The sequence below is a fragment of the Electrona antarctica genome, assembly GCF_951216825.1.
Source record: "Electrona antarctica genome assembly, chromosome: 9".
Lineage (NCBI taxonomy): Eukaryota > Metazoa > Chordata > Actinopteri > Myctophiformes > Myctophidae > Electrona > Electrona antarctica.
Genome location: NC_136790.1, coordinates 7,099,870 through 7,123,189, shown reverse-complemented (window position 1 = coordinate 7,123,189; position 23,320 = coordinate 7,099,870). Strand labels below are relative to the sequence as shown.

Below are 23,320 nucleotides of genomic sequence, written 5' to 3'. Positions count from 1 at the left end.
AGCAAACGCTCTTAATCCAGAGCGACTTACATTAAGCAAGAACAAAGAATAAAAGAAGCTATAGCAATACATCAAATACATACGAAGTAGTTATCATGAATCATACGTAATAACGTAAGTTAAGGGAGTAACAGTGGAAAAACGATATAATGAGTAAAAGTACAATATTTGCCTCTGAGCTGTAGTGGAGTTAAATAGAAGTAAAAGTATTGGAAATTGGAAATACTCCAGTAAAGTACAATACCTCAACATTATTATACGTATAGTATAATAATGTAAATGTAAAATATACTTTATAGTTACTTTGCACCACTGGTTGTTTCTTTCCACCCAGCGTGCTGGTACACGGGGTCTCGGGAAACCCCGCCCACTCAGCCTCCTAATTTGGAGGGTCTGGGCGTGACCCGCCCACTCAGCCTCCTTATATGGAGGGGATGGGCGTGGCCCTGTGCTGCGCAAGCCAGCAAATGCAGCACCGTGATACACGTGAGTGACACACACACACACACACACACACGCACACACACGCACGCACATACGCACGCACGCACAGAGAGAGAGAGAGAGAGAGCGAGCGAGCGAGCGAGCGAGCATTTATCTAACAGGTCGCTCTGTTCTCTCACACACTTTCACAAAACGCGCCACGGAGCAAAGCCACGGCTAGCAGCGGACTGACCCTCCTGTAATAGTGTTCTATTTTTAAAGAGGCTCTTTCCTGACCGCAGACAAATGGTTTGCGACTATTTGATTGCAAAGTAAGCCTATAATAAGCCCAATCAATGTAATGCGCACGGGTTGTTTTTATTTGTATTTTTATTTTCCCTCGCGATCCTTCCGCTGGAATACTACAGTAGAAGCTGCCTTTGACTTTTTGACGGCTACCTTGGAGCCGGAGGAGTGATAATATAATAATCATAATAATAATGGAACAGCCTCCCTCCACTCAGGCTGACGACATGGCAGAGATACAAGGGTGAGTTAATTAATCCTTCTACTTCGCCTAGTAGATATTTGACTTGGTTGATTGATTGATTGATCATTGATTGATCATTGATTGATCATTGATTGATTGGACTTTGTAGAAGCTATCTATGTCCACTCATCCATTCATTATGTTTTGATTGGTTGATTGATTGATTGAGTGTGTAATCCCCCCCACCGCCCACCCCTTTTTTTCCCTCACTGTATATTTTTATTTTCCCTTTTTACCTCCTTTATGATGAATTCCTGTTCTGTCCTTTGTCTATATAGAAGTGTCTATTTGTACGTCTCTAAATGTTTTTGATGAATTGAACATTGTGGACCCTATTGGAAACAAGTGTAATGCTTAATTGGGTCGTCCACTCACAGTTAACAGCCTTTGTATTGAGTTTGTGCTTGAAATGTACTGTAATTCTGCAAACTGTTAATACATTTTTCAATCAATCAATCAATGTGTGTGTGTGTGTGTGTGTGTGTGTGTGTGTGTGTACAATAATAATATTAATATTAATAATAATAATAATAATAATAATAATAATAATAATAATAATAATAATAACGATAACAACAACAACAACAACAATAATAATAATACTTTTTCTCTTCCAGGGTGGACTACCCCAGCATGTATCATGTGTATAAACCCAAGCGAGGAATGAAGAGAGGAGAAGAAAGCAAGGTGCGTGTTTTATTATTATTCTTTTATTATGATTGTGTTCACTTTGTCTATAGGGCGGCTATATGGTATTTGTTATTACACCTCGTCCTTATACTGTAAGGACCTTACATATAATTGTATTTTCTATGTTAGCCTATAACAACTTGTCCTTGGTCCTGTACGGGCCTTACATAATAATTGGGCTGCGGTGTCTTCTATCCTATAAATGGTTGACCCATTTTCAGCTGCTGTGACATAACAGGCATGGAGTGTGTACAGTGTGTGTGTGTGTGTGTGTGTGTGTGTGTGTGTGTGTGTGTGTGTGTGTGTGTGTGTGTGTGTGTGTGTGTGTGTGTGTGTGTGTGTGTGTGTGTGTGCGCTCGCTGCCTATATCAGCCATAACTAGGCCTGTCACAATTCCTGTTACATAATCGTGTAATCACTTATTATTTGAGATAATCGCAGTTATGTTGGCATAATCGTCAAATCGTGAAAAAAACGTGTTTAAAAAATAACAGGGTTATTTTTCCGCTGTTTTTGCCTACAAGGCAAACATAAATACAAATTGTAACGCTCCAATGCAAAAAACACAATGAAAAACTAAAAAATTATGAAATTGTGTGTGCATGTGACACAGTCGTTATATACAGCACGTGCGTGCACACATATATATCAGCATAACGGCTGCATGCTTACATCACTGCTATTCATGGAGTGTGTGTGTGTGAGTGTGAGAGAGAGAGGGAGAGGGAGAGAGAGAGTGCTGCCTGCCTGTCTCAGCCACGTTTCACGGGGCCTATGATGATGTAAGCAGCCGTCGTGGCTCATAAGCAAGCAAACAGGTTTAACGGGCCACCTGGAACCTCACCCTATATAGAAGGGGTTCTGTGTGGAGGTAGAACCTATAGGGCCCGCCCCAGAACTTATAGGGTGACCAGAGGACATGTCCCTCTTTGCGTGGGACAGACAGTCCCTCATTTCCAAATTCCAAGACTTGTCAGGCATCCCACAAGTTGAGACCATGTCCCACATTGTGACTGGCAGGCATCAGTATTCAAATGCCCTAATAGTCCCATAATATTAATAGTTTTTAGTCTTTCTGTTGTAAATCTATAGCTCGTTGTCTCTTTTTCTGCAAGATGTGTTTTTAAGCCTGTTAAACTTAACATGAGAAATATCCCCTAGGCTACAAAGTAAGCCAAACCACTCATGACCAAAATTACAATTTTAAAACCAAATGTGAGACTCCAGAGGTGTTGCCGTGTTTATAAGACTTGCCGGGATTCCGGTAAAAAAATCTACATAATTAAAAAAACAAGAAAAAGATACATTCACTAGTTGGAATGAACACACATGTGGAAGGTTTAAAGATTTTATTGAATGAAAGAATGGAATGATGAGGAGGAGAGTGGGGGGAGCGGGGCGTGGGTTCCGGGGGGGGTCGCCGACCCTGGAGTCTTTGGGGAGGGGGTCGTGTGGCGGTCAGCCCGCGGTACACATCAAGGCGTGATCCCCCCGCGGGAACTCTGAGGAAGGGAGGAGGTGAGGAGAGAGGGAGGAGGAGATGGAGCAGTGGAGATGCTGCTGGTCCTGAGGTGGTGATGGGGATGGAGGTGGGATACGAAAAGCATAGAGGATTCTGGGTTGTATGGGGCGGGTATAAGTAGGCTCAGGTAGATTGGCGTGGAGGGCGGAGATTGGCGTGGAGGTGTGGTCAAGGTGTGTTCCTCCGCCTCCTGAACATCAGTTGTTCCAACTCCATTTCACTAGTTGGAATGAACACACATGTGGAAGGTTTAAAGATTTTATTGAATGAAAGAATGGAATGATGAGGAGGAGAGTGGGGGGAGCGGGGCGTGGGTTCCGGGGGGGGTCGCCGACCCTGGAGTCTTTGGGGAGGGGGTCGTGTGGCGGTCAGCCCGCGGTACACATCAAGGCGTGATCCCCAAAAGGAAGACGGGGGGCGACCACTAGGCCAGGGAGTTGTGGGCCTGTCTGATGTCGTGGAGGGAGGAGCGGATGTAGGTCAGGTAGGCTTGGGAGGACCATCTGCCGAGCAGGCGGACAGTGTGGTCCTGGAGGCCTCGGCTGGCGGCGGTGGAGGCGGCGCCGATGCGGAAGGAGTGGCCGGAGAAGTTTTCTGACGGGTAGCCTGAGGTGGTGAGGATTTGGCGGAGGTGGAGGAGGAACCAGCAGCGGGTGGCGACGGTTCCGTGTTCATTGGTGAAGAGGGGGTCTGTGGGGAGAGCGTGCTGGGATTGTCTGAGGCGGACGTGGTTGACCAGGGGTTCGAAAGGACTGGTGGGGGAGTTGATGCGGAAGAGGTAGATGGGAATTGGGCGATGCTGGGAGGACTTGCTTCTTTTCAGGGTGAAGACCAACGTGTCGTGGTCGTGGGAGGTTAAGTCGGAGAGGCAGGGGTGGATTGCAGGGTTGAAGTTGTGGTTGGCGGCCGTGAACTCCGAGCAACGGAGGAAGCCGTAGAAGGCCAGGAGGAACATGGATTCTAGGGTGGAGTTGAGGGTTTGGTTGGCGTAGCCGGAACGGATGGTGTGGATGCAGGAGGCCAGGATCTCTATGGTGAGGGGGAGGCGCCGGGGAGGAAGCCGCGGTTCGCCGCGCTGCAAGCCTTTGAGTTGGAGGATGATTTGGGGGTGCTGGGTGAATGGATGGGGCGAACCGGTTAGGAGTTTGGTGAAGAAGCTGATGCCGCATAGGTAGACTCTGATCGTGGAGGAGCGGGTGGAGAGGGTGGAGGCGCTGTAGCTGATGAAGGCGGAGAGGGAGAGGAGATCGAGTGAGGGGAAGTGTAGATTGTGGCGGAGGTGGAAGGACTGGAAGTTGTGCCAAGCTGTCCGGTAGGATGAGAGGGTGGAGTCTGCTACGCTCAGCAGGATGGAGTGCTGGGACTGGAGGATGAGGTGGTGGAGAGGGTGTTCTAGGGGAAGATGATGTCGGAAAATGGAGGGACCGGGACTGGAAGGGGATCGGAGTGCGGGGCCAAGGTCTTGAACTTCTGGAACAGAAAACGGGAAAGGGAGTCAGCGATGGAGTTGTGGTGGCCAGGGACGTGGGCGGCACGGAGGAGAAACTGGTGGGTGACGGAGAGCCAGGTTAGGCGGCGCAGGAGGGACATGACGGGGAGTGAGGAGCAGCGGCCTTTATTAATAATGTGGACCACGGCCTGGTTGTCTGTGTGTATGAGGACACTTTTGCTCGTCCACTCGGAGCCCCACAGGGCTGCGGCGATGGCGATGGGGTATAGTTCGTAGAGGGTGGAGGAGTGGGAATGGTCGGGGTCGAGGAGGTGGAGCTCGTCGGGCCAGGGGGAGGAGAACCACCTTCCGGCGTAGTAGCCTCCGAAGCCTACTGAGGGGGCCGCGTCTGTGTAGAGTTGGAGGTCTTCGGGGGAGGAGATGAAGTCATTGTAAAAAAAAGTGATTCCGTTCCAATTTGACAGGAGGAGGTGCCAGAGGCGCAGCTCCATTTGGCAGGGGGAGTCAAGAGTGACCTGGTGGTGGAGGGAAGGGACTGAGGTGGAGAGGTGGAGGAGGTTGGAGATGAAGGAGCGGCCTTGGGGGATGATGCGTATTGCGTAATTGAGGTGGCCGAGCAGGGAGAGGAGCTGTTGCTTGCTGCACTGGGGGAGGTTCAGGTAGTTGGAGAGGAGGAGAGTGATGCGGTTGAGCTTGTCGGGGGGCAGGGAGGCTTGGAGTGAGACCGTGTCCAGGGTGATGCCCAGGAACTCGAGGGAGGTCGAGGGGCCCTTTGTCTTCTCTAGGGCGAGGGGGACGCCGAGGTTGTTGAAGACGGAGGTGAGTGTGGTGAGGCCGGAAGCGGGGGGTGCGTGAGGGGGAGTGACGACGAGGAAGTCGTCTAGCAGGTGGGTGACGTAGGGGAGCTTGTGAATGTTCGTGAGGATCCAGCAAAGGGCTTCGGCTAACGTGTCAAACAGCTTCGGGCTGCTCTTGCAGCCGAAGGTGAGGCGGACGGCGAAGAAGTAGGCGTCCTGCCAGGAGACCCCAAAAAGGTGCCAGGAGTCAGGGTGGAGGGGGAGGATTTTAAATGCTGCGGTGACGTCTGCTTTGGCCAGCCATGCGCCTTGGCCAGCGAGTCTGATGAGGTTGATGGCGCCGTCTATGGTGGCGTACTGCATGGAGAAAGGGGGGCTGGGGATGAGGCTGTTGACGCTGGGGGTGGAGGTGCCGTGGGGGGAGGAGAGGTCGAGGATGATCCTCTTTTTTCCGGAGTATTTCCTGGTGGCGATGCCTATGGGGTTGATGCGGTAGGTGGGGAAGGGTGGGGTGGAGAAAGGGCCGATCATAAATCCGTTCGCCACTTCCTTGTTAAGCAAGGAAGTGACTGAGTCTGGGTCGGTGAGGGCGGACTGGAGGTTATGGCAGGTGTGGGTGTTGGTGGGGAGGGTGACGAGGCCGGGGGAGAAACCGTAGTTTAGGCCGCCGAGGAGGAAGCAGGCGGTTGCGGGGTCTGGGTGGCGTGAAAGTGCGGCGGCCAGGGCGGGGATGTTGATGGGGGTGGAGAGGTGTACTGAATGTCAACTGGGTTTGGAAGGTTTGGTGGGGTGTTGGGGGCAGGTGGAGCGGGCGTGGGCGCCCCCGCAGTGGGTGCAGACATGGAGGAGTCTGCAGACAGACGCGGCGCACCCTGCCTCGTTGTAATTATTGCAGATGGCTGCAGATCCGCAGTACAAGACAGGGCGGCCGCGTCTGTCGAGAGCGTTTTGGGAAGCTGGGTAGGGTTGGGGGCGTGGCGGGGGCGCAGTGATGGCGAGGAGGGAGGGGGGGCCGGGAGTTGGTCTGTTGAAGGTGGGGAGGGAGGAGGGGCCAGGAGTTGGTCTGTAGGTGGTGGGTTTGGCGGCGGGGGGGGGCGGCGTGGACGCACTGGCTGGCGGGGTGGGTGGGGTTGCCGCACAGGTTGCAGGCTATGGCTAGCCTTCCTGCAAAAATGCGGCAGTAAAGCTCCAAGTCCAGTTGGCCCCAGTAGGTGGAAAGGTTGAGTTGGTGGAGCCTGGCTGCGGCGGGTGGCGGCGAACTGGCGGTGGTATTCGAGAAATAGGGAGCCACCAAACCTCACGGCTAGGTCTAAAACCACAGTGTGGTAGTCATCCAACTCCTGGCGGCGGGCTGGGTAGGCAGAGCAGATGACGTCTCGGTAGTAGGAGAAGGCCAGGCCGAACTCGGCGACGGTGAGAATGGCGGAGCGTGAGGGGGTGGGGTTGCGGAGTTGGATGGAGATGTCTCCGCACTCGATTAGGCGGGATTCGGAGTTGGTGGTGGAGGGGTGGAGGAGGGTGGCGAGGTCTATGTCCATACCTTGTAGGATCTGGTTGCGGAGGGTGGCACTGATGGTCTGGGGGTTCCTGGCGGGGGCGTTGGGCGGGGCGACCGCCGGGGCAGCTGTGGAGAGAGAGAAGGGGGGGGGGGTGGGGGGGAGGGGGGTAGGAGGGGTTGGAAAGGACGCTGGGGAGCGCCAGCGTAGGGTGTGAGGGGGCCGGGAAGGGGGTGCAGGCGGGCAGAGCCTGTGGGAAGGCGGACAGAGCCTGAGGGAAGGCTGGCGTAGCCTGGGGCGAGGCGGGCAGAGCCTGGGTCAATGCGGCCACGAGGGCGGCGAGGGATGAGGGGACGGAGGAAATTTGAGTGGGGAGGAGGGACGGGGGGGGAGGGGTGGGTGGTGGTGCGGCCTGCGAGACGAAGGAGGACAAGAGGGAGAGGAGGGACGTGAGGGTGTGGGGAGCAGGCGCTGAGGTGGGAGGGTTTGGAGTGGTTTCGCTGATTGTACTGGTGGGAAAGAGGGAGCTTGGGAGGGTTGCGCTGGTAGAAGGAAGCGTGCTGGAGTGGAAAAGGTGGTGGGGAGAAGTGGCGGGAGTGGGGGAGGGGGGAGGGAGGAGGTAGGGGTGGGCAGTGTTGGGTAACTAACACTACGTGGACTTAATGACTTGAACAAGTTAAAGTAATGGTAATATACATGTAAACGCATATTAACCCACATATACGACGTGTATATGTTAGATATATATGGTATATATATTCCGAGTATAGTGTAAGGCACCCGACGCTGGATGGTGGGTGACCGACACTACACGAAACTTAAAACTTGACAAGGATAAGTAGTAGTAATGAAAGTATATTCTGAATAGAATGTAAGATACCCAACGCTGGAGGTGGCGGGGGGAAGAGAGGCTGGGTTGGCACGGGACCGCCTGGATCGGCGGGTGACGTCATCGGCTGTTGTCCTGCGGGAGTGGGGGAGGGGGGAGGGAGGAGGTAGGGGTGGGCAGTGTTGGGTAACTAACACTACATGGACTTAATACCTGAACAAGTTAAAGTAATGGTAATATACATGTAACGCATATTAACCCACATATACGACGTGTATATGTTAGATATATATGGTAAATATATTCCGAGTATAGTGTAAGACACCCGACGCTGGATGGTGGGTGACCGACACTACACAAAACTTAAAACTTGACAAGGATAAGTAGTAGTAATGAAAGTATATTCTGAATAGAATGTAAGATACCCAACGCTGGAGAAAGCGGGGGGAAGAGAGGCTGGGTTGGCACGGGACCGCCTGGATCGGCGGGTGACGTCATCGGCGGGTGTCCTCGTGACGTCATCGACGCGCGTCCGGCTCGAGGAAGGCCCCGGAGTTGTTGTTGTTGTTGTCGTCAGGTCGATGGTGTTGCGGAAGAGCAAGAACAAGCCTGCCTTGTTGGTGGTGCGAGGGAATGTGATATTACGGGCACGGAGCTGCCGCTGGAGACCTGCTACGGTCCAATCCGTGATGACAGGTTGTGGCTGGCTGGGTAGTTGTGGCTGACGGAGGTGGCGCGAAACGGCGGAGCTGCGGGAAGCATTGTGCTGGGAGGACGACGGGAGGACGGCGGACGGAGCTCCGCGTTCCCTTGTCGTGAAGCGGCGGCGGTGGCGGCGGTGGGAGGGCGAACCGCTGGTGCTGCTGCTATGAGAGTGTGTCCGTGGCAGGACTGAGGACGCCGTGGTGGCGTGACCGGACGGCGGGATGGGAGGTCCGTTGGATCCGTCGGTTTGAGGGGCCGCGGTGGCGGCGCTCGAAACCGAAGCGGCGGCGTTTGGAACCGAAGCGGCGACGGCTGGGTTCTTGGTGGCGGCAGCACGGGAGGTGCTGGAAGTGTCAGAGACGACTGAGGGTGAGCTCCTGGCGCCAGCGGGCGTCGGGCTCCCCTGGGTGCTCCCAGAAGACAGTTCAGCGAAAAGCTCAAATAAGTCGACCGAGGAGTCCATGGGGACGGTGAGACAAAACTTTGTTTCTTTTGGCTTTAGGTAGTTGTGGTACAATGCGGTTGGCTAGTACGGAACACATACGAAAAGCATAGAGGATTCTGGGTTGTATGGGGCGGGTATAAGTAGGCTCAGGTAGATTGGCGTGGAGGGCGGAGATTGGCGTGGAGGTGTGGTCAAGGTGTGTTCCTCCGCCTCCTGAACATCAGTTGTTCCAACTCCATTATTTGAACTGGGGACCCCCCCCCCCCCCCCCCCCCCCTCCCAAAAAAGTAAACTTTAAATTTAAATTTAAATCTATAACACCTCAGAGGCGCTGTGAGCTTGTAGATCGCCTATTTTTCACTCTTCTTTTTGACACTTTCTCAGGCAATATTTCATGACTTGTTATAGTGTAGTCGGTTGGTCACTTTTGATGCAAAGAAAAAGAAAAAGGTCTCATTCAAATGTCACGTATAAATCTCGTATAAATGTTATGTCCTGTATACTGTATGTTGTTTTGTTTACTGCTTGACTGTATCATCAACCGGGGGACCCCCACCCACAGGTTGAGAAGCAGTGGTCTTACATAATGTGTTTATGATTATTAATAATGTGATTATTATGATTGACAGGACACCTACAAGATGCCTCACAGGCTGATTGAGAAGAAACGGCGCGACAGAATCAACGAGTGCATCTCTCAGCTGAAAGACCTGCTGCCCGAGCACCTCAAACTCACCGTGAGTTGTGTGTGTGTGTGTGCGTGTGTGTGTGTGTGTGTGTGTGTGTGTGTGTGCGTGTGTGTGTGTGTGTGTGTGTGTGTGTGTGTGTGTGTGTGTGTGTGTGTGTGTGTGTGTGTGTGTGTGTGTGTGTGTGTGTGTGTGTGTGTGTGTGTGTGTGTGTGTGTGTGTGTGTGTGTGTGTGTGTGTGTGTGTGTGTGTGTGTGTGTGTGTGCATGCAGGAGTGTAGTTGGTTCACCATCCACTGCCTTTTTAGGGACATTAGCGCCATCGAGTGGCTGTGTGGCCTTATATATATATCTATCTATCTATATATTTCATTATATAGATATATTCCACTGTTATGTTCTTAGCTTACGTATGATTCATGATAACTAGTCTTTATGTATATGATGTATCGCCACGTTTTGTTCTTGCTTAATGTAAATCGCTCTGGATTAAGAGCATCTGCTAAATGCCTAAATTCTAAATTGTAATGCTTATGTATTTATTGACACTGAAGTCGAATTGTTTGTTGGTCACCTCATCATTGGAGGCTGCCAAGCACTGTAGAGGAGGAGCATTTTGTAAATAATGCCGTAAATAATGTCAAACCCTAAAGACGGTGAAATAACTGAAATAACTGTTTAATTGTTTCTCTCTCAGACTCTGGGCCATCTAGAGAAGGCTGTGGTGTTGGAGCTCACTCTGAAGCACCTTAACGGGCTGACGTCTCTTCTGGAGCAGCAGCAGCAGAAGATCCGGGCTCTGCAGAGCGGCATGCCCATCGGTGAGTAGTAGTAGTTGTTGTTTTTGTTGTATTTGGTTATAGAGCAATTTAACATTCAAAATACATTTAGAAAAATCACTTACAGCTTCTTTAATGTGCGTGTGTGTGTGTGTGTGTGTGTGTGTGTAGACTCGCCTCCAGAGGTCAGGGGTCAGACTGAGGAGATGTTCCGCTCAGGGTTCCACCTCTGCGCCAAAGAGGTGCTGAGCTACCTGTCGGCCAATCAGCAGTTGGGTGGCGGGGACCATCTGACCCCGCCGCGCCTGGTCAGCCACATCCAGACACTGGCGGCCGAGGTTCTGCGAGGAGGGGATCCTCCGTCGATCCTCCGCCCCCGCACCCCCCTGCCGAGCCCCCCCCAGGCAGAGAAAGAGGATCATCATCATCACCACCACAGAGATATGCCGTCCCCCATCTCCCCCGCGCCCAGGGCTGAGGGCTACAGGAGGAACTGCGTGCCGGTCATTCGGCGGGCATTCGCCGGCGGCACGCCGGCAGGGGGCCAGTGGGGGACCGTCGGGGCCGGTGGAGGCGAGCAGAGCGGCAGCGACACAGACACGGACAGTGGTTACGGCGGCGAGCTGGCGTCGGCCACCGCGGCCAATCAGCATGCCCCGCTGCACAGCAACCACGCCCACTACTACTTTGGCAGCGAGCCGATGAAGAGGAGAAGCTCCTCCCACTTCAAGCAGGACGGGGGGAAGCGTCCCCGTCGGGCCGACGAGACAACATCGTCTGAGGAGGACGAGTCGCTATCCGGCGGCGAGTCGTCTTCGTCTTCGTCGTCGTCTCTCCAGACACGCCCCTACATGGGCGTTGTGTCTTCCGGCCGCCCCCCCCGCACCAACCCTGTGCGCCGTGCCCTTCTACCTCCTCCCCCCCCAGGCCGCCGCCTACCTGCCCATGCTGGAGAAGGAGGCCGCCTGGTACCACACCCCGAGAGGGGGGGTACCCACCGCCGTGCTCTACCCCACCATGGACTCCTCCCCCCCCACCCTCCTCCAGGCGCTGCAGCATCATCAAGCTCCTCCCACAATCGACCTGGAGTCCAAAGACTGAGAGGCGGGTTTGGGAAAAAAGAAAAGAAAAACTGTGGCGTTGACGTCCAATGAGCTGTTCGTGGTCTGTTCCCACACGGTGAGAGAGAGAGAGAGGGGTGGACCCCGCCCCCTCCCGTGTTCCTCGGCCCAGGGTCAGAGGTCAAACAGGAAGACCGAAAGGACAGGTTGCTGCGGCGTCCAATAAAACTCTACCTACGAGAGGGCGGCGGCCAATCACACTCTACCTATGAGAGGAGGGCATCCAATCACACTCTAACTACGAGAGGAGGGCATCCAATCACACTCTACCTACAGGAGGAGAGCGTCTAATCACACTCTACCTACGAGTGGAGGGTGTCCAATCACACTCTACCTACGAGTGGAGGGCGGGGTTTAACTCTGTTCACTTTCGTTCAGACTGAATGTTTTGGACTTTATACAGAACACCAGCAAGCTATTTCACCTCAGGCACACGCAAGCACGCACGCACACACGGTTGAATGTAAAGATGAAAACCTGTTCCGATGCTGCTGCTGATGAATCCGATACGCTGACGACGCTCACGTCTCGGTCGTAGCTGTTTGCCACAGAGATATGTTGATTTTGTTAGCGGTTAGCGGTTGATCTTCGACCCAGAGCGTTGCACGGTTTGATGTTTTTTAGGCCACTGTTACCTCGAGCCCGACTGACAGGTTGACCATTACGAGACTTGTTTTTTTTTACTCATTCGCTTAGCCACAAATCAAGCTTGTTTTGATCCAAGGATTAGGTTAGGATTCTAAATCCTATCTCGGAGACAAGGGCGTTTGGACCAGAAGGCGTCAAAAGACGATCTCGGCGGGGAATGAGTTGTTTAACGACATTAGTATCACGTAAAGTATTTTTTTAAATAATAGTATAATTTCCTCGTCCACTTCTAAACCACGTTCCACCATGCTTTCTTGGTGTCATGCCATGAAACTGAACAGCCAAATTAGCCAATCTACAAGCTATGTAGATTTCCCAACACGTCTAGGCTTTGGCTCAAGTGGTTAGAAACTTTAATGAATTGTTAAATGAAATAGATTTCGATATTTTTTGCACTTTTTTTATTATTGCTTTTTTTCACTCACCAAAATGTGTGCTATGGCATCGGACCCACAAAAAACGTGCCATCATCGGTCGGGCTCATCCGCTTTTTATCACACTATCAGAGCTGGTTAATTTGGACATCACATCTGCTATAAAGAGTTACAGACCTGTAAGGGTCCATTTGGTTTTGGTTTCATTTGTACACTCAGAGTTACACGCTCGCACCACTGGCAGTGTGGATCAGGTGTCAGAGAGAGAGAGAGAGTTCTGCTGGACAGTGGTGGAAAAAGTACACAATTGTTTTACTTAAGTAAAAAAAGTATCAATAATGCAATGTAGAACTATACTATACATTACAAGTAAAAGTCCTGAATTCAAAATCTATTTGAATTCAAAGTATCCGTATCAACATGTACTTAAAGCACAAAAGTAGAAAGTAATTCATTGTGCAGAATGTCTCATTTCAAGTTTTCAAATGTATAAAAAATATTTTGAAAATAGGAGATCTACAAGCTCACAATGCGTCGCATTGCGAATAAATGTAGTGGAGTAAAAGTACAATATTTGTTTTCTGAGATGTAGTGGAGTAGAAGTAAAAATACTGAATACTCAAGTAAAAATACCTCAAAATTGTACTTAAGCACGGTACTTAAGTAAATGTACTTAGTTACTTGCCACCACTGCTGTTGGACAATGCTTTGTTGAAGCTGTACATACTTATACAGTGAATACTGTACATAATTATTAATGATACAGTAATTGCTGTACATAATTATACAGTAAATTACTGTAGCACTTTGCTGGGCCTGGTCTACATATATATTCAACAATTGTATTTTTTTTGAATGCTCAAAACGTCAAACCTGGTGTTTGTTCATGCTGTTGCCTTTTTTTCTCGTGAAACGCTGATAAGAAAAAAAAACTATTTTTGGTATGAAATACTGGAGTCGCAAAGGAGGAGGAGAGATAGAGAGAAAGTGAATGTAAACATTTTACAAGAAGATTAGTTTTCTAAAGAACGAGGTACTATATTTTAGGAACCTGCGAGAAAGACGTTTGATGACGTACATTTTTTTTCTGTCAATAAATGTTGATACACATTATATAAGCATATTAATAAAAAGCTTTTTCCTGTGGAAATCTGGATTGTTCAACTCCTACTTTATTCATCCGTTTGTGTGTGTGTGTGTGTGTGTGTGTGGGGATGATTTGGATGATTTTCACCCGGACAATTATATTTTTGTAATTTTCATAATGTTGCTGATGTCTACGGTGGATGAGTCTGTCAGTAGACTCAATACCTTCATGATGCTCAGTGACATCATAGAAGGTAGGTTTGTTTCCCTGCCCACATCCCTGTTTTTTTCTACAGGCAGGTGTTCCAGGGAATTTCACCCGTGTTTAGTGATAGAGTGATAGAGATAAATCCCATACAACCACAATGATTTTTAGTTTTTTTTCACTGGACCATTCTCACATGTGCCAGGGGTGGGTGGACTAAAGGAGAAGTTCCCAGCGCCATTTTTCTTTCTTTTTTTTTGTAGGAATACTTTTAACATAATACCCACATTAATTTCCACAGATTTTGCCCCCCTATGATAGGGCCCCCCCATGATATCTATTTTTCGTTTTTTTTAAAGAAAAGTCATGATGAAATATTAAAGAAGAGTACCTCAAGTATCCATGAATTGCTGTACTTCAATATATTTTCATGGGAAGTATTTTTCTTTTTTAGTTTACAATGAGTGAAAAAAGTCTATTAGGGAACCAGCAACATTTCGGCCTATACGGCCTTCATCAGGCCTTCATCTCCCTGGAAATAAAAATGTCTGGGTTTCCGAGGCTACTGGTTCCCTAATAAACTTTTTTTCACTGCATTTGAAGACACTGTGCGGGAATCCCTTCTTTTTCAGTACGTCGGGCACTTGTCGCTTGTAGGTGTGCAAAAGCCTTGCTTTTTATAGTTTACATTGGGTAAAATATACCCGTGTATGGTGATGGTGACTATAGTGTGATGGTGACTATAGTGTGATGGTGTTTAGTGTTCTAGACTAGAGCAGGGGTCTGCAACCTTTTTCACATGAAGTGCCAGTGTTTTCATTTTTGTGATAGTCAGTGTGCCATATATAAATATAATTATGACACCACATCCAAATTAAATATTCCCAACTGATTTTGATTGTCCATATCAGGATGTAATGATCACTAAACTCAAGCACCTGTCTCCCAAGAGAGAGAGCGAGCATTTATCTAACAGGTCGCTCTGTTCTCTCTCACACACTTTCACAGATAACTGTCTTCTCTGTCTCACACTTATGCCCCAGTGTGCCAGTGATCACCCTCCCCTGTGCCAATGTTGGCACCCGTGCCTAGGTTGCTACCCCTGTTCTAGAGTCAAGTGAAGTATTCGGGCCGACATCATACTTACTGTAAATAATTAGTATATAGTCATTTGATGCTTTAAGTATGATTTCAGCCCTACTAATTTCATAGTATAGTCATTTTTCATGGTTTTCGATGATTAAAAAAAGGTGAAAATTATGAAAGACGACATACTATACTATGTTTTTTATGGTTTTCAATGATTAAAAAAAGTTGAAAATCATTGTTTTTCATGGTTTTGGTTTTCGGTGATAGAAATCATGAAGGACGTCATACTATAATAAGTTTTTCATGGTTTTCGATGATAAAAAGATGAAAATCATACAGTATTTCGTTTTTCATGGTTTTTGTTGATAAAATATGTGAAAATCATGAAAGACGACATACTATAATATGTATTTTTTCATGGTGAAACATTAAAGAGTACCTCAAGTATCCATGTAAAAAAAAGTGCTTTAAGCGAAATGTAGGCTTTGCTGCCACCTTGTGGTGACAACGGGAGGCCACAATGCTATGGTGTCCAGTCACACATTAAAATATATGAACTATATAAATCCTAGTAGGCTACCACCGTTTCTAATGACCATAACACTTTTGATTATGTGGAATGTGGATGTTTTGTATTTATTAAATATAGCATAAAATATGATTATTTTAGGGGTGTCCCTAGTTCAATTATGATTACCTTAGGGGGGTCCCCAGTTCAAATGTTATTATTTTAGCGAGGCCCCCAATTCATGGATGGATGGATGGATGGATGGATGGATGGATGGATGGATGGATGGATAGATGGATAGATGGATAGATGGATAGATGGATAGATGGATAGATGGATAGATAGATAGATAGCCCTCTGGGCCTTTAGTCTACTCTGGGGTTCTGTGGCCCAATCCCAATCCACTCCCTTGCTGACTCAATGAGCCCTCACTGACTTAGCTACGCGTTCATGTGAAGTCTGCGAGGGCTTGAGGGATGTCCCATTTGAAATCGGTAAGTCAGTGAGGGCTCAGCCCCGCCCCTTTATGTGCCCTTTGCCAAAGTCAGCATCGATGCTGACTTTGGCAAAGAAATGACCCACAGTTCATAGCGTTACCCGGGGAATGAGGGGGATCCTCCGAACGTCAATCATTTAAGTATGCAAATTAGTTATGTATCGCGGTTAGAATGTCAACAAACACAATAGTGCTTTCTCACTGTTCTCAAAGGGAGACGGAATGGAAGGATATCAGGCTATATATTTAATAACAATAATAATAAGGGAAACAACAGCAGAGAAACTGGCCAGGTTGTTGCAACTACTTCACTGCCAGGACCAGTGGGAGTGTGGAGTCGGAGCATAGGAGTGGACCGGCTGGTCGTGCTCTACATGACTCTGATGTTTCTCCATTTGTTTCAAAAGGATATGTGTCGCTGATTGGTAACCCAGAGAAGGTGCCAGTAACCATTTTGCTGGACACAGGCTCATTTAAGTAATTTATCCTTTCCTCTTTTCTGCAGTTTTCTCAGACGACCAACACTGGGTCGTTCATTCCTGTGTTGGGCATGGAGATGTCAGTTTTCCATGTCCCTGTAGACAAATTCATGCTTTATTCATCTCTGTTTAAAGGTGAAGTCAGGATGGGAGTGAGACCAGCTCTTCCTGTTAATGGGGTGACCGTTGTACTGGGAAATGATGTGGCAGGGGGCGGGTTTTTGCAGATCAGTCTGTTCAGCTGCTACAACCTACAGTTGAAATGGAGTAGCCTGGTTAATAAACCAGACCGAATCAGCCGTTGGCAAAAAAAAGTTGCCTACCAGCGGATTACGGTCTGGCGAGGCTCAGTAGCACGCCTCTTTCCTACAACCGAGAACAGGTCGGACCAATCGGGACACGGTATGCAATATGGGCGGGCTTTGGTACAGTGACGTTCAATGCTTGAGACCTTTGACTGACAGTAGCTCTGACCAATTGCGTCAAAGAGAAAATGTGCCCCGGGAAATGAAATCCAAGTGGAGCCAGCCCAGACTGATATACCGCGACAGTGTTGTGTGATATTAGTCTGGTTTATTAGCTAGGCTAGAAATGGAGTGCCAGGGGGAAACTGCATATCTGTCTAACCTTCCTAGGTCCATTTCCCATGCTGAGTTGGTGAAGGAGCAGAAAGCCGATCCCACATTGAAGGAGCTGTTCAATTTGGTTCTCTCCAAACAGGAGGTGAAAAATCGCGCACAGGGGTAGGCTACTTAATTGAAACTGGGGTGCTGCTGTGCAAATGTGTGCCACATGGCAAAGGGTTCATTGGAAACTCAATTTTCCAAATTGTCATTCCTTCCAAGTTCCAGGAGGCAGTTTTGCGCATTGCTCACTGTGAGTCAGCGCATATGGGGGTGTGCAAAACTTATGATGCTGTATTCAAAAAGTTATTTTGGCCCTGTGTTAAAAGAAGCGTGACAAAAACTGTGGGCCTTTAGTCTACTCTGGGGTTCTGTGTGTGTGTGGCTGTGCCTTTAACCATTCTAATGCAGTGCTGGATTGGAGGGCGGAGCCAGAGATGATGAGTGGAAGGGGAGACACCTGGCCATTGTCTCTCCAAACAGTACTTAGTTTAGACAGTTTTTGGTTTAGACTAGTCATTGGTTAGACCAGTCATTAGTCCTACAACTACAACCTATCTCAAACCCTCACCCTAAACCTAACCTCCCATGGGGCGACTGTGGCTCAGGAGGTAGAGCAGGTCGTCCAATGATCCATGGGTCGGCGGTTCGAATCCCGGCTCCTCCTGGCTATATGTCGAAGTGTCCTTGGGCAAGACACTGAACCCCAAATTGCTCCCGATGTGCTGGTTGGTACCTTGCATGGCTTCCGCCGCAATCGGTGTATGAATGTGTGTGTGAATGGGTGAATGTAATGCACAATCTATGTAAAGCGCCTTGGATAAAGGCGCTATATAAATGCACCATTTACCATTTACCATTTACACCCTGAACCTATAACCTTAACCCATGTCTAACCAATGACTAGTCTAAACTAAGTATGCACCCACTCCAGATCTGCATTTCAATGCAGATCTCAATGGCAATATCACAAACTTTGGCATGCTACTAGTCCTACATACTTACACCTAGAAACCCCATTCAAACCTATTCAGGTTCATCTTACGGTGGACATGTTTGCCTGAAAATAAATCTTTGAAATGTTTCATAGTTTTAGAAATATAGTGTTTCAAATTTGAGAAATCTATAATGGGGCTCAATGGCAGCTCTATATGGCACGTCAAAAAAGCACTTTCACCTAGAAACTCCATTCACACTTTTTATAATTCAGCTTACTGTGGGACACATGCTGGAACTTTTTACTTTGAAATGATTTGTAGTTTCGGAGTTATTTAACTTAAACGCCCAATGCATTCTCAATGGCAATAGCACGAACTTTGGCATGCTACTAGTCCTACATACTTACACCTATATAAACCCCATTCAAACCTATTTAGGTTCATCTTATGGTGGACATGTTTGCCTGAAAAAGAATCTTTGACATGTTTCATAGTTTTAGAAATATAGTGTTTCAAATTTGAGAAATCTATAATGGGGCTCAATGGCAGCTCTATATGGCACGTCAAAAAATTACTTTCACCTAGAAACTCTATTCACACATTTTATAATTCAGCTTACTGTGGAGACACATGCTGGAACCTTTTACTTTGAAATTAATTGTAGTTTCTGAGTTATTTAACTTAAACGCCCAATGCATTCTCAATGGCAATAGCACGAACTTTGGCATGATACTAGTCCTACATACTTACACCTATATAATCCCCATTCAAACCTATTTGGGTTCATCTTACGGTGGACATGTTTGCCTGAAAATAAATCTTTGAAATGTTTCATAGTTTTAGAAATATTGTGCTTTCAAATTTGAGAAATTTATAATGGGGCTCAATGGCAGCTCTATGGCACGTCAAAAAATCACTTTCACCTAGAAACTCCATTCACACATTTTATAATTCAGCGTACTGTGGAGACACATGCTGGAACCTTTCACTTTTAAATGATTTGTAGTTTCTCAGTTATTTAATTTAAACGCCCAATGCATTCTCAATGGCAATATCACAAACTTTGGCATGCTACTAGTCCTACATCAGGGGTGCCCCCACATTTATGACATGAGATATACTTTCAAAATGACCAGCTCAACAAGATCTACCCACTGAAAAAATAAGTGTACCATTGCTGAAAATAGTTTAAATATATAATGTACCTTGGGGGACTTTGGAATAGGGAGAAATTATGACAGTTTCTGCTGTCAAAATATGCCCCCCCCCCCCCCCCCCCGTATTTAACTTAAACGCCCAATGCATTCTCAATGGCAATAGCACAAACTTTGGCATGCTACTAGTCCTACATACTTAGACCTAGAAACCCCATTCAAACCTATTTAGGTTCATCTTACGGTGGACATGTTTGCCTGAAAAGAACTTACTGTGGAGACACATGCTGGAACTTTTTACTTTGAAATAATTTGTAGTTTCAAAATCCTCCAAAAGCAAGGTACGTAGCAAATAGCTAAACCTAACAATTCAATATTGCAAAGGTTCTTTCACAGAGAGGCTGAGATTTGAAAGTTTGTAGCGGTCTACAGTACTTGCGCGCTCTGCTTGCGCACTTGTGTGCAACAAGCAAGTATATAGGCACTCGACAGAGTGCAGTTCTAGTTTAGTAATGTTTTCACCTTTACAAAAAAAAAATATATAATAATTATTCTGTACCACTTGCACCACAGCAAACCTATTCTGGGGGAACAGTCACCAAAAGTAGCTGATCTACAAGCTCACAAGCTGTCATGATGAGTTTGTGCAGCCTATATATTTTGGTTCTTTGATTTTGTATAGTGTTTATTATTCCTTTAATGCAGACCGATTAAAACAAGGCAACATAAACCCATAATAATTGAATAAGTGTGGAATAAGTTTGTGATCAGATTGACTGCTTAATGAACAGTAAAGACATCAGGATTAGGTTAAACCTGGCTGTTAGCCTGGTCCGGAGCAGGCTAAATCCACAGCATTAGTTTCCATGGTAACTATAGTGGCATTGCTTTTATGAAACTGAATCAAGCCTCAACATATCCAGGTTAACTTGCAAACTTAATCTGGCAAGATTAACCAGCTTTCATGAAACCGGTTAATCGCTGATCCAGGATATATTAACCCAGGATATCTGTTAAATCCCGGTTTATTCTCTAATCCAAGTTTCCCTGAGGAGGATGCAAACATATACATGAGCATATGGGAACAGACAGCCCTGCAAAAATGCTGACTAAAACCAACACATTCCTACATTACATTACATTTCTGCATGATATATTTGGGATCTGGGAACATACCAAAGAGGAATTCCAGGAATTTATTGATGTATTAAATATCCACCACAGATCTATAACGATAAAATATGTGACAAACACGGACAGTATTGACTAAATACAAATACATTGGACATAACATTTGAATACTACTCATTAACCTACTAATTTAGACTGAAGTAATTATAGCGGGTCATGTTTGCATGTTTGGAATTGTAACAGCTGAAATCAGTAATATATCAATATTCGGATATTAGGGCCACATAAGTGAAGGTGCGGGGGCCGCATGTGGCTCCCATAGTTGCCCATATGTTTTCTCATGTTATTTTTAACAATTTACAATGTAGACATTTAGCAGACCCTCTTAATCCAAAGCGATTTACAATAAGCGAGGACAACACATGCATGGTAATACATCAAATACATAGGGAATCAGTTTTAAAGCTTTACAACAGAAAGGGGACTAGGGCATTTGAACTCTGATGCCTGCCTGCCAGTCTTTCTAATTTTGGTACTTTAAGTGGTCTACATTTTGGCCAATACTTTTGTAGGCCTACTTTTTTTTTAAATTCTGGGCTTTTAGTTTTACTTGTAACGGAGGAGTTCTACATAGCAGTATGCATACTTTTACTTAAGTAAAAAAACAATTGAGTAGCCTTTTTCTACCACCGTCTGACTGGAACTGAACAGCTGCCTGCTGCTTCAACAGTAGCCTCGGTCCCAGCCTCATCTGCGAAGAGAAAAGTCTTCAACAGCAAGCAGACTGCTGTCTGCGCAGTGATTGGCCAGAAATCAGCGTGACGCTGTGTGCATGTGCTTGTGCATCCTCCTGCCTGCCTGGCTGCAGACGGCAGAGGACACATGCACGCGCCTCGCCTCGCCTCGGGAGTCGGGAGAAAACAGCCAACATAGAATAGGGGTGGAAAAAACTGACCGTTATAATTGTGTCAGTTGTCAAAACCACCAGCATGTGTGGAGAACAATCGACCGATGACAGGAGCTGCTGTTGAGCCGCTCCATCGCATCGCATCCTCGGATCACTCACGCCTCTATAGCCGCTGCTGGAGAGACTTGAACCACAACCACAACCAGCTGAACCCCGGGGGTCCGGGAGACTATCAGCCCGAGCCCCTGGACTCTGTCCCCGGTGGTCCGGACAGTCATGATGCCAGCCGGGGTGGACGATATGTTGAGTTACCAGGTAGGCTAATCAACTCATTCAGCCATGATCATTCAGCAGTGGTTTTCACCCATTTTCACATACCTTATTCAGCATTTGAGCCGCGGACCACCATTTTTTGATGACATTTAGCCTCTCAGACCCAAAACTAAAGAATATTGTGTTGTCGCCGGATGAGATTTTGTCCACAATTCCATGCTGTATTGATGTTGGTGCCATTAGGAGAGATAACAGGCAAACGTTGATCAAAACAACAATTCTTCTATGTCCTCTAATTGTGTAGACATCTTGTAATTTAAGTAATGCAGATGTTTAACAATAATGTAACTCTTGAGAGTGTAAAATGAAACCAAATCGACCCATTTGGTTTCATTTTACACTCTCAAGAGTTAAATATCTATAAGGGTCCATTTGGTTTCATTGTTGTACAGTGTACAACAATGAAACCAAATGGACCCTTATAGATCTTGAGAGTGTACCATGTACACTCTCAGGAGTTAAACATATCAAAGGGTCCATTTGGTTACCATTACAACTCCATCATTTAAGTTTAACTGGGGAGCACCTGGAGTCCTGGAATCCCCTCAAGGACCACTGAGCTAGCAGATCTCATCTCAGTATGATGAGGATCAGGAGGATATACATTACATTACATTACATTACATTACAGGCTGTGGGTTCGAAGGGATTAATTGCTCAGGTGATCTGAAGTCGTATATAAATCAGTGCTTATTTGGATGGATGCCATAGGCTGTATTTGTTATTTATTGTCTATATTGATGAACAGAAGCGCCCGAGGCGTGCAGGGGGCCATATGCATCTCTCTGTAACTGCAGCCACAGTGCACACTGTCCAGCTCTATAGCTGCACAAGAATCGATGCGAGCGAAGCGATGATGGCTTTAATTACGTGTTCCAAAATATCCCCCATGCAGCCTGTGCCAGCCTCATAGGAATAATAACAAAGCCTACAGTTGTGGTCCAATCACATCAGTTCCATATGGATCATTTATGGTGCAGGGAGTGGATCTCGTCATCATATTATAGCTATATGCATGCTGCAGCTGAGCATTGTTGTTGATATTGTCGTCTCAGTGCAGCACGTGTCGTGCACAGCTGTGTGCACTGACAATAGACTGACTATAGCATAAGATTTAGACTCTCGTAGATGTATTTTATCGATTCTGACACAATATCAGAATCGATAAAATACATCTACGAGAGTCTAAACCTTAATAGGCACTGCCACCGACTGATGAGACAAATGACACACTATTCTAGAGCCTAGTGATGATAATAGATCACATCATCATGCATGTGTTCCTCCGATCCAGGCTGCTCCGATCGAAAGCATTTATCAAACACACATACAATTTACAATTTACAGTTCAGGCAATTAGCAGACGCTCTTAATCCAGAGCAAGTTACTGTACAGTAGGCGAGAACAACGTATGTTGACTGTATTCAATATGACCTGAAGCATGTTGACTGTATTATATGGAGATCATTTAGAAATGCATCTCCACACTGCATGTTCACAAAATATAAATAGGCTAAGGCTATATAGGAGACTGCTTTCGAAGCCCATATGCTATATGGGTGCTGCTTGCACCAGGGCATGTATAGTATGCTATATCTGCTTTTTTTGGGGGGGAGGGGGCATAAAACATGGTTTACAAAGTATAAAAATAGATCAGGCTTATAGCGCCTGTTGTGGATAACATAGGATACCCTCATACCCTCAGATGACCTTGACACCATCCTTGTGGTTTTGGAACAGGTTAAGCTTAGGTGGGTGAACTGTAGCCTGGCTAATAAGCCAGACTCAAATCACACTGTCGTGTGGTATTTGAGTCTGGAGATGCTGTGTATGGATCTTGTTTCCCAGGGGGCGGGT

At 47.1% G+C, this 23,320-nt stretch overlaps 1 protein-coding gene and 1 pseudogene across 2 annotated transcripts in view; both read left to right on the top strand.

Annotated features, from left to right (window-relative positions):
* The first annotated feature begins 639 nt into the window (after nt 1-639).
* Nucleotides 640-13,628, top strand: LOC306930424 (class E basic helix-loop-helix protein 40-like; annotated as a pseudogene). Its single transcript, XR_013792534.1, has 5 exons — nt 640-973; nt 1,591-1,660; nt 9,537-9,644; nt 10,290-10,413; nt 10,543-13,628. The product of XR_013792534.1 is annotated as a class E basic helix-loop-helix protein 40-like (transcript).
* A 7,515-nt stretch (nt 13,629-21,143) lies between these two features.
* LOC306929680 (electroneutral sodium bicarbonate exchanger 1-like) overlaps nt 21,144-23,320 on the top strand; it is a 55,380-nt gene continuing 53,203 nt past the window's right edge. The window contains exon 1 of the mRNA XM_079510300.1: nt 21,144-21,445. Within this exon, the coding sequence (XP_079366426.1) occupies nt 21,407-21,445 (39 nt within the window). The 5' untranslated portion in view covers nt 21,144-21,406. The remainder of the gene's footprint in view (nt 21,446-23,320) is intronic.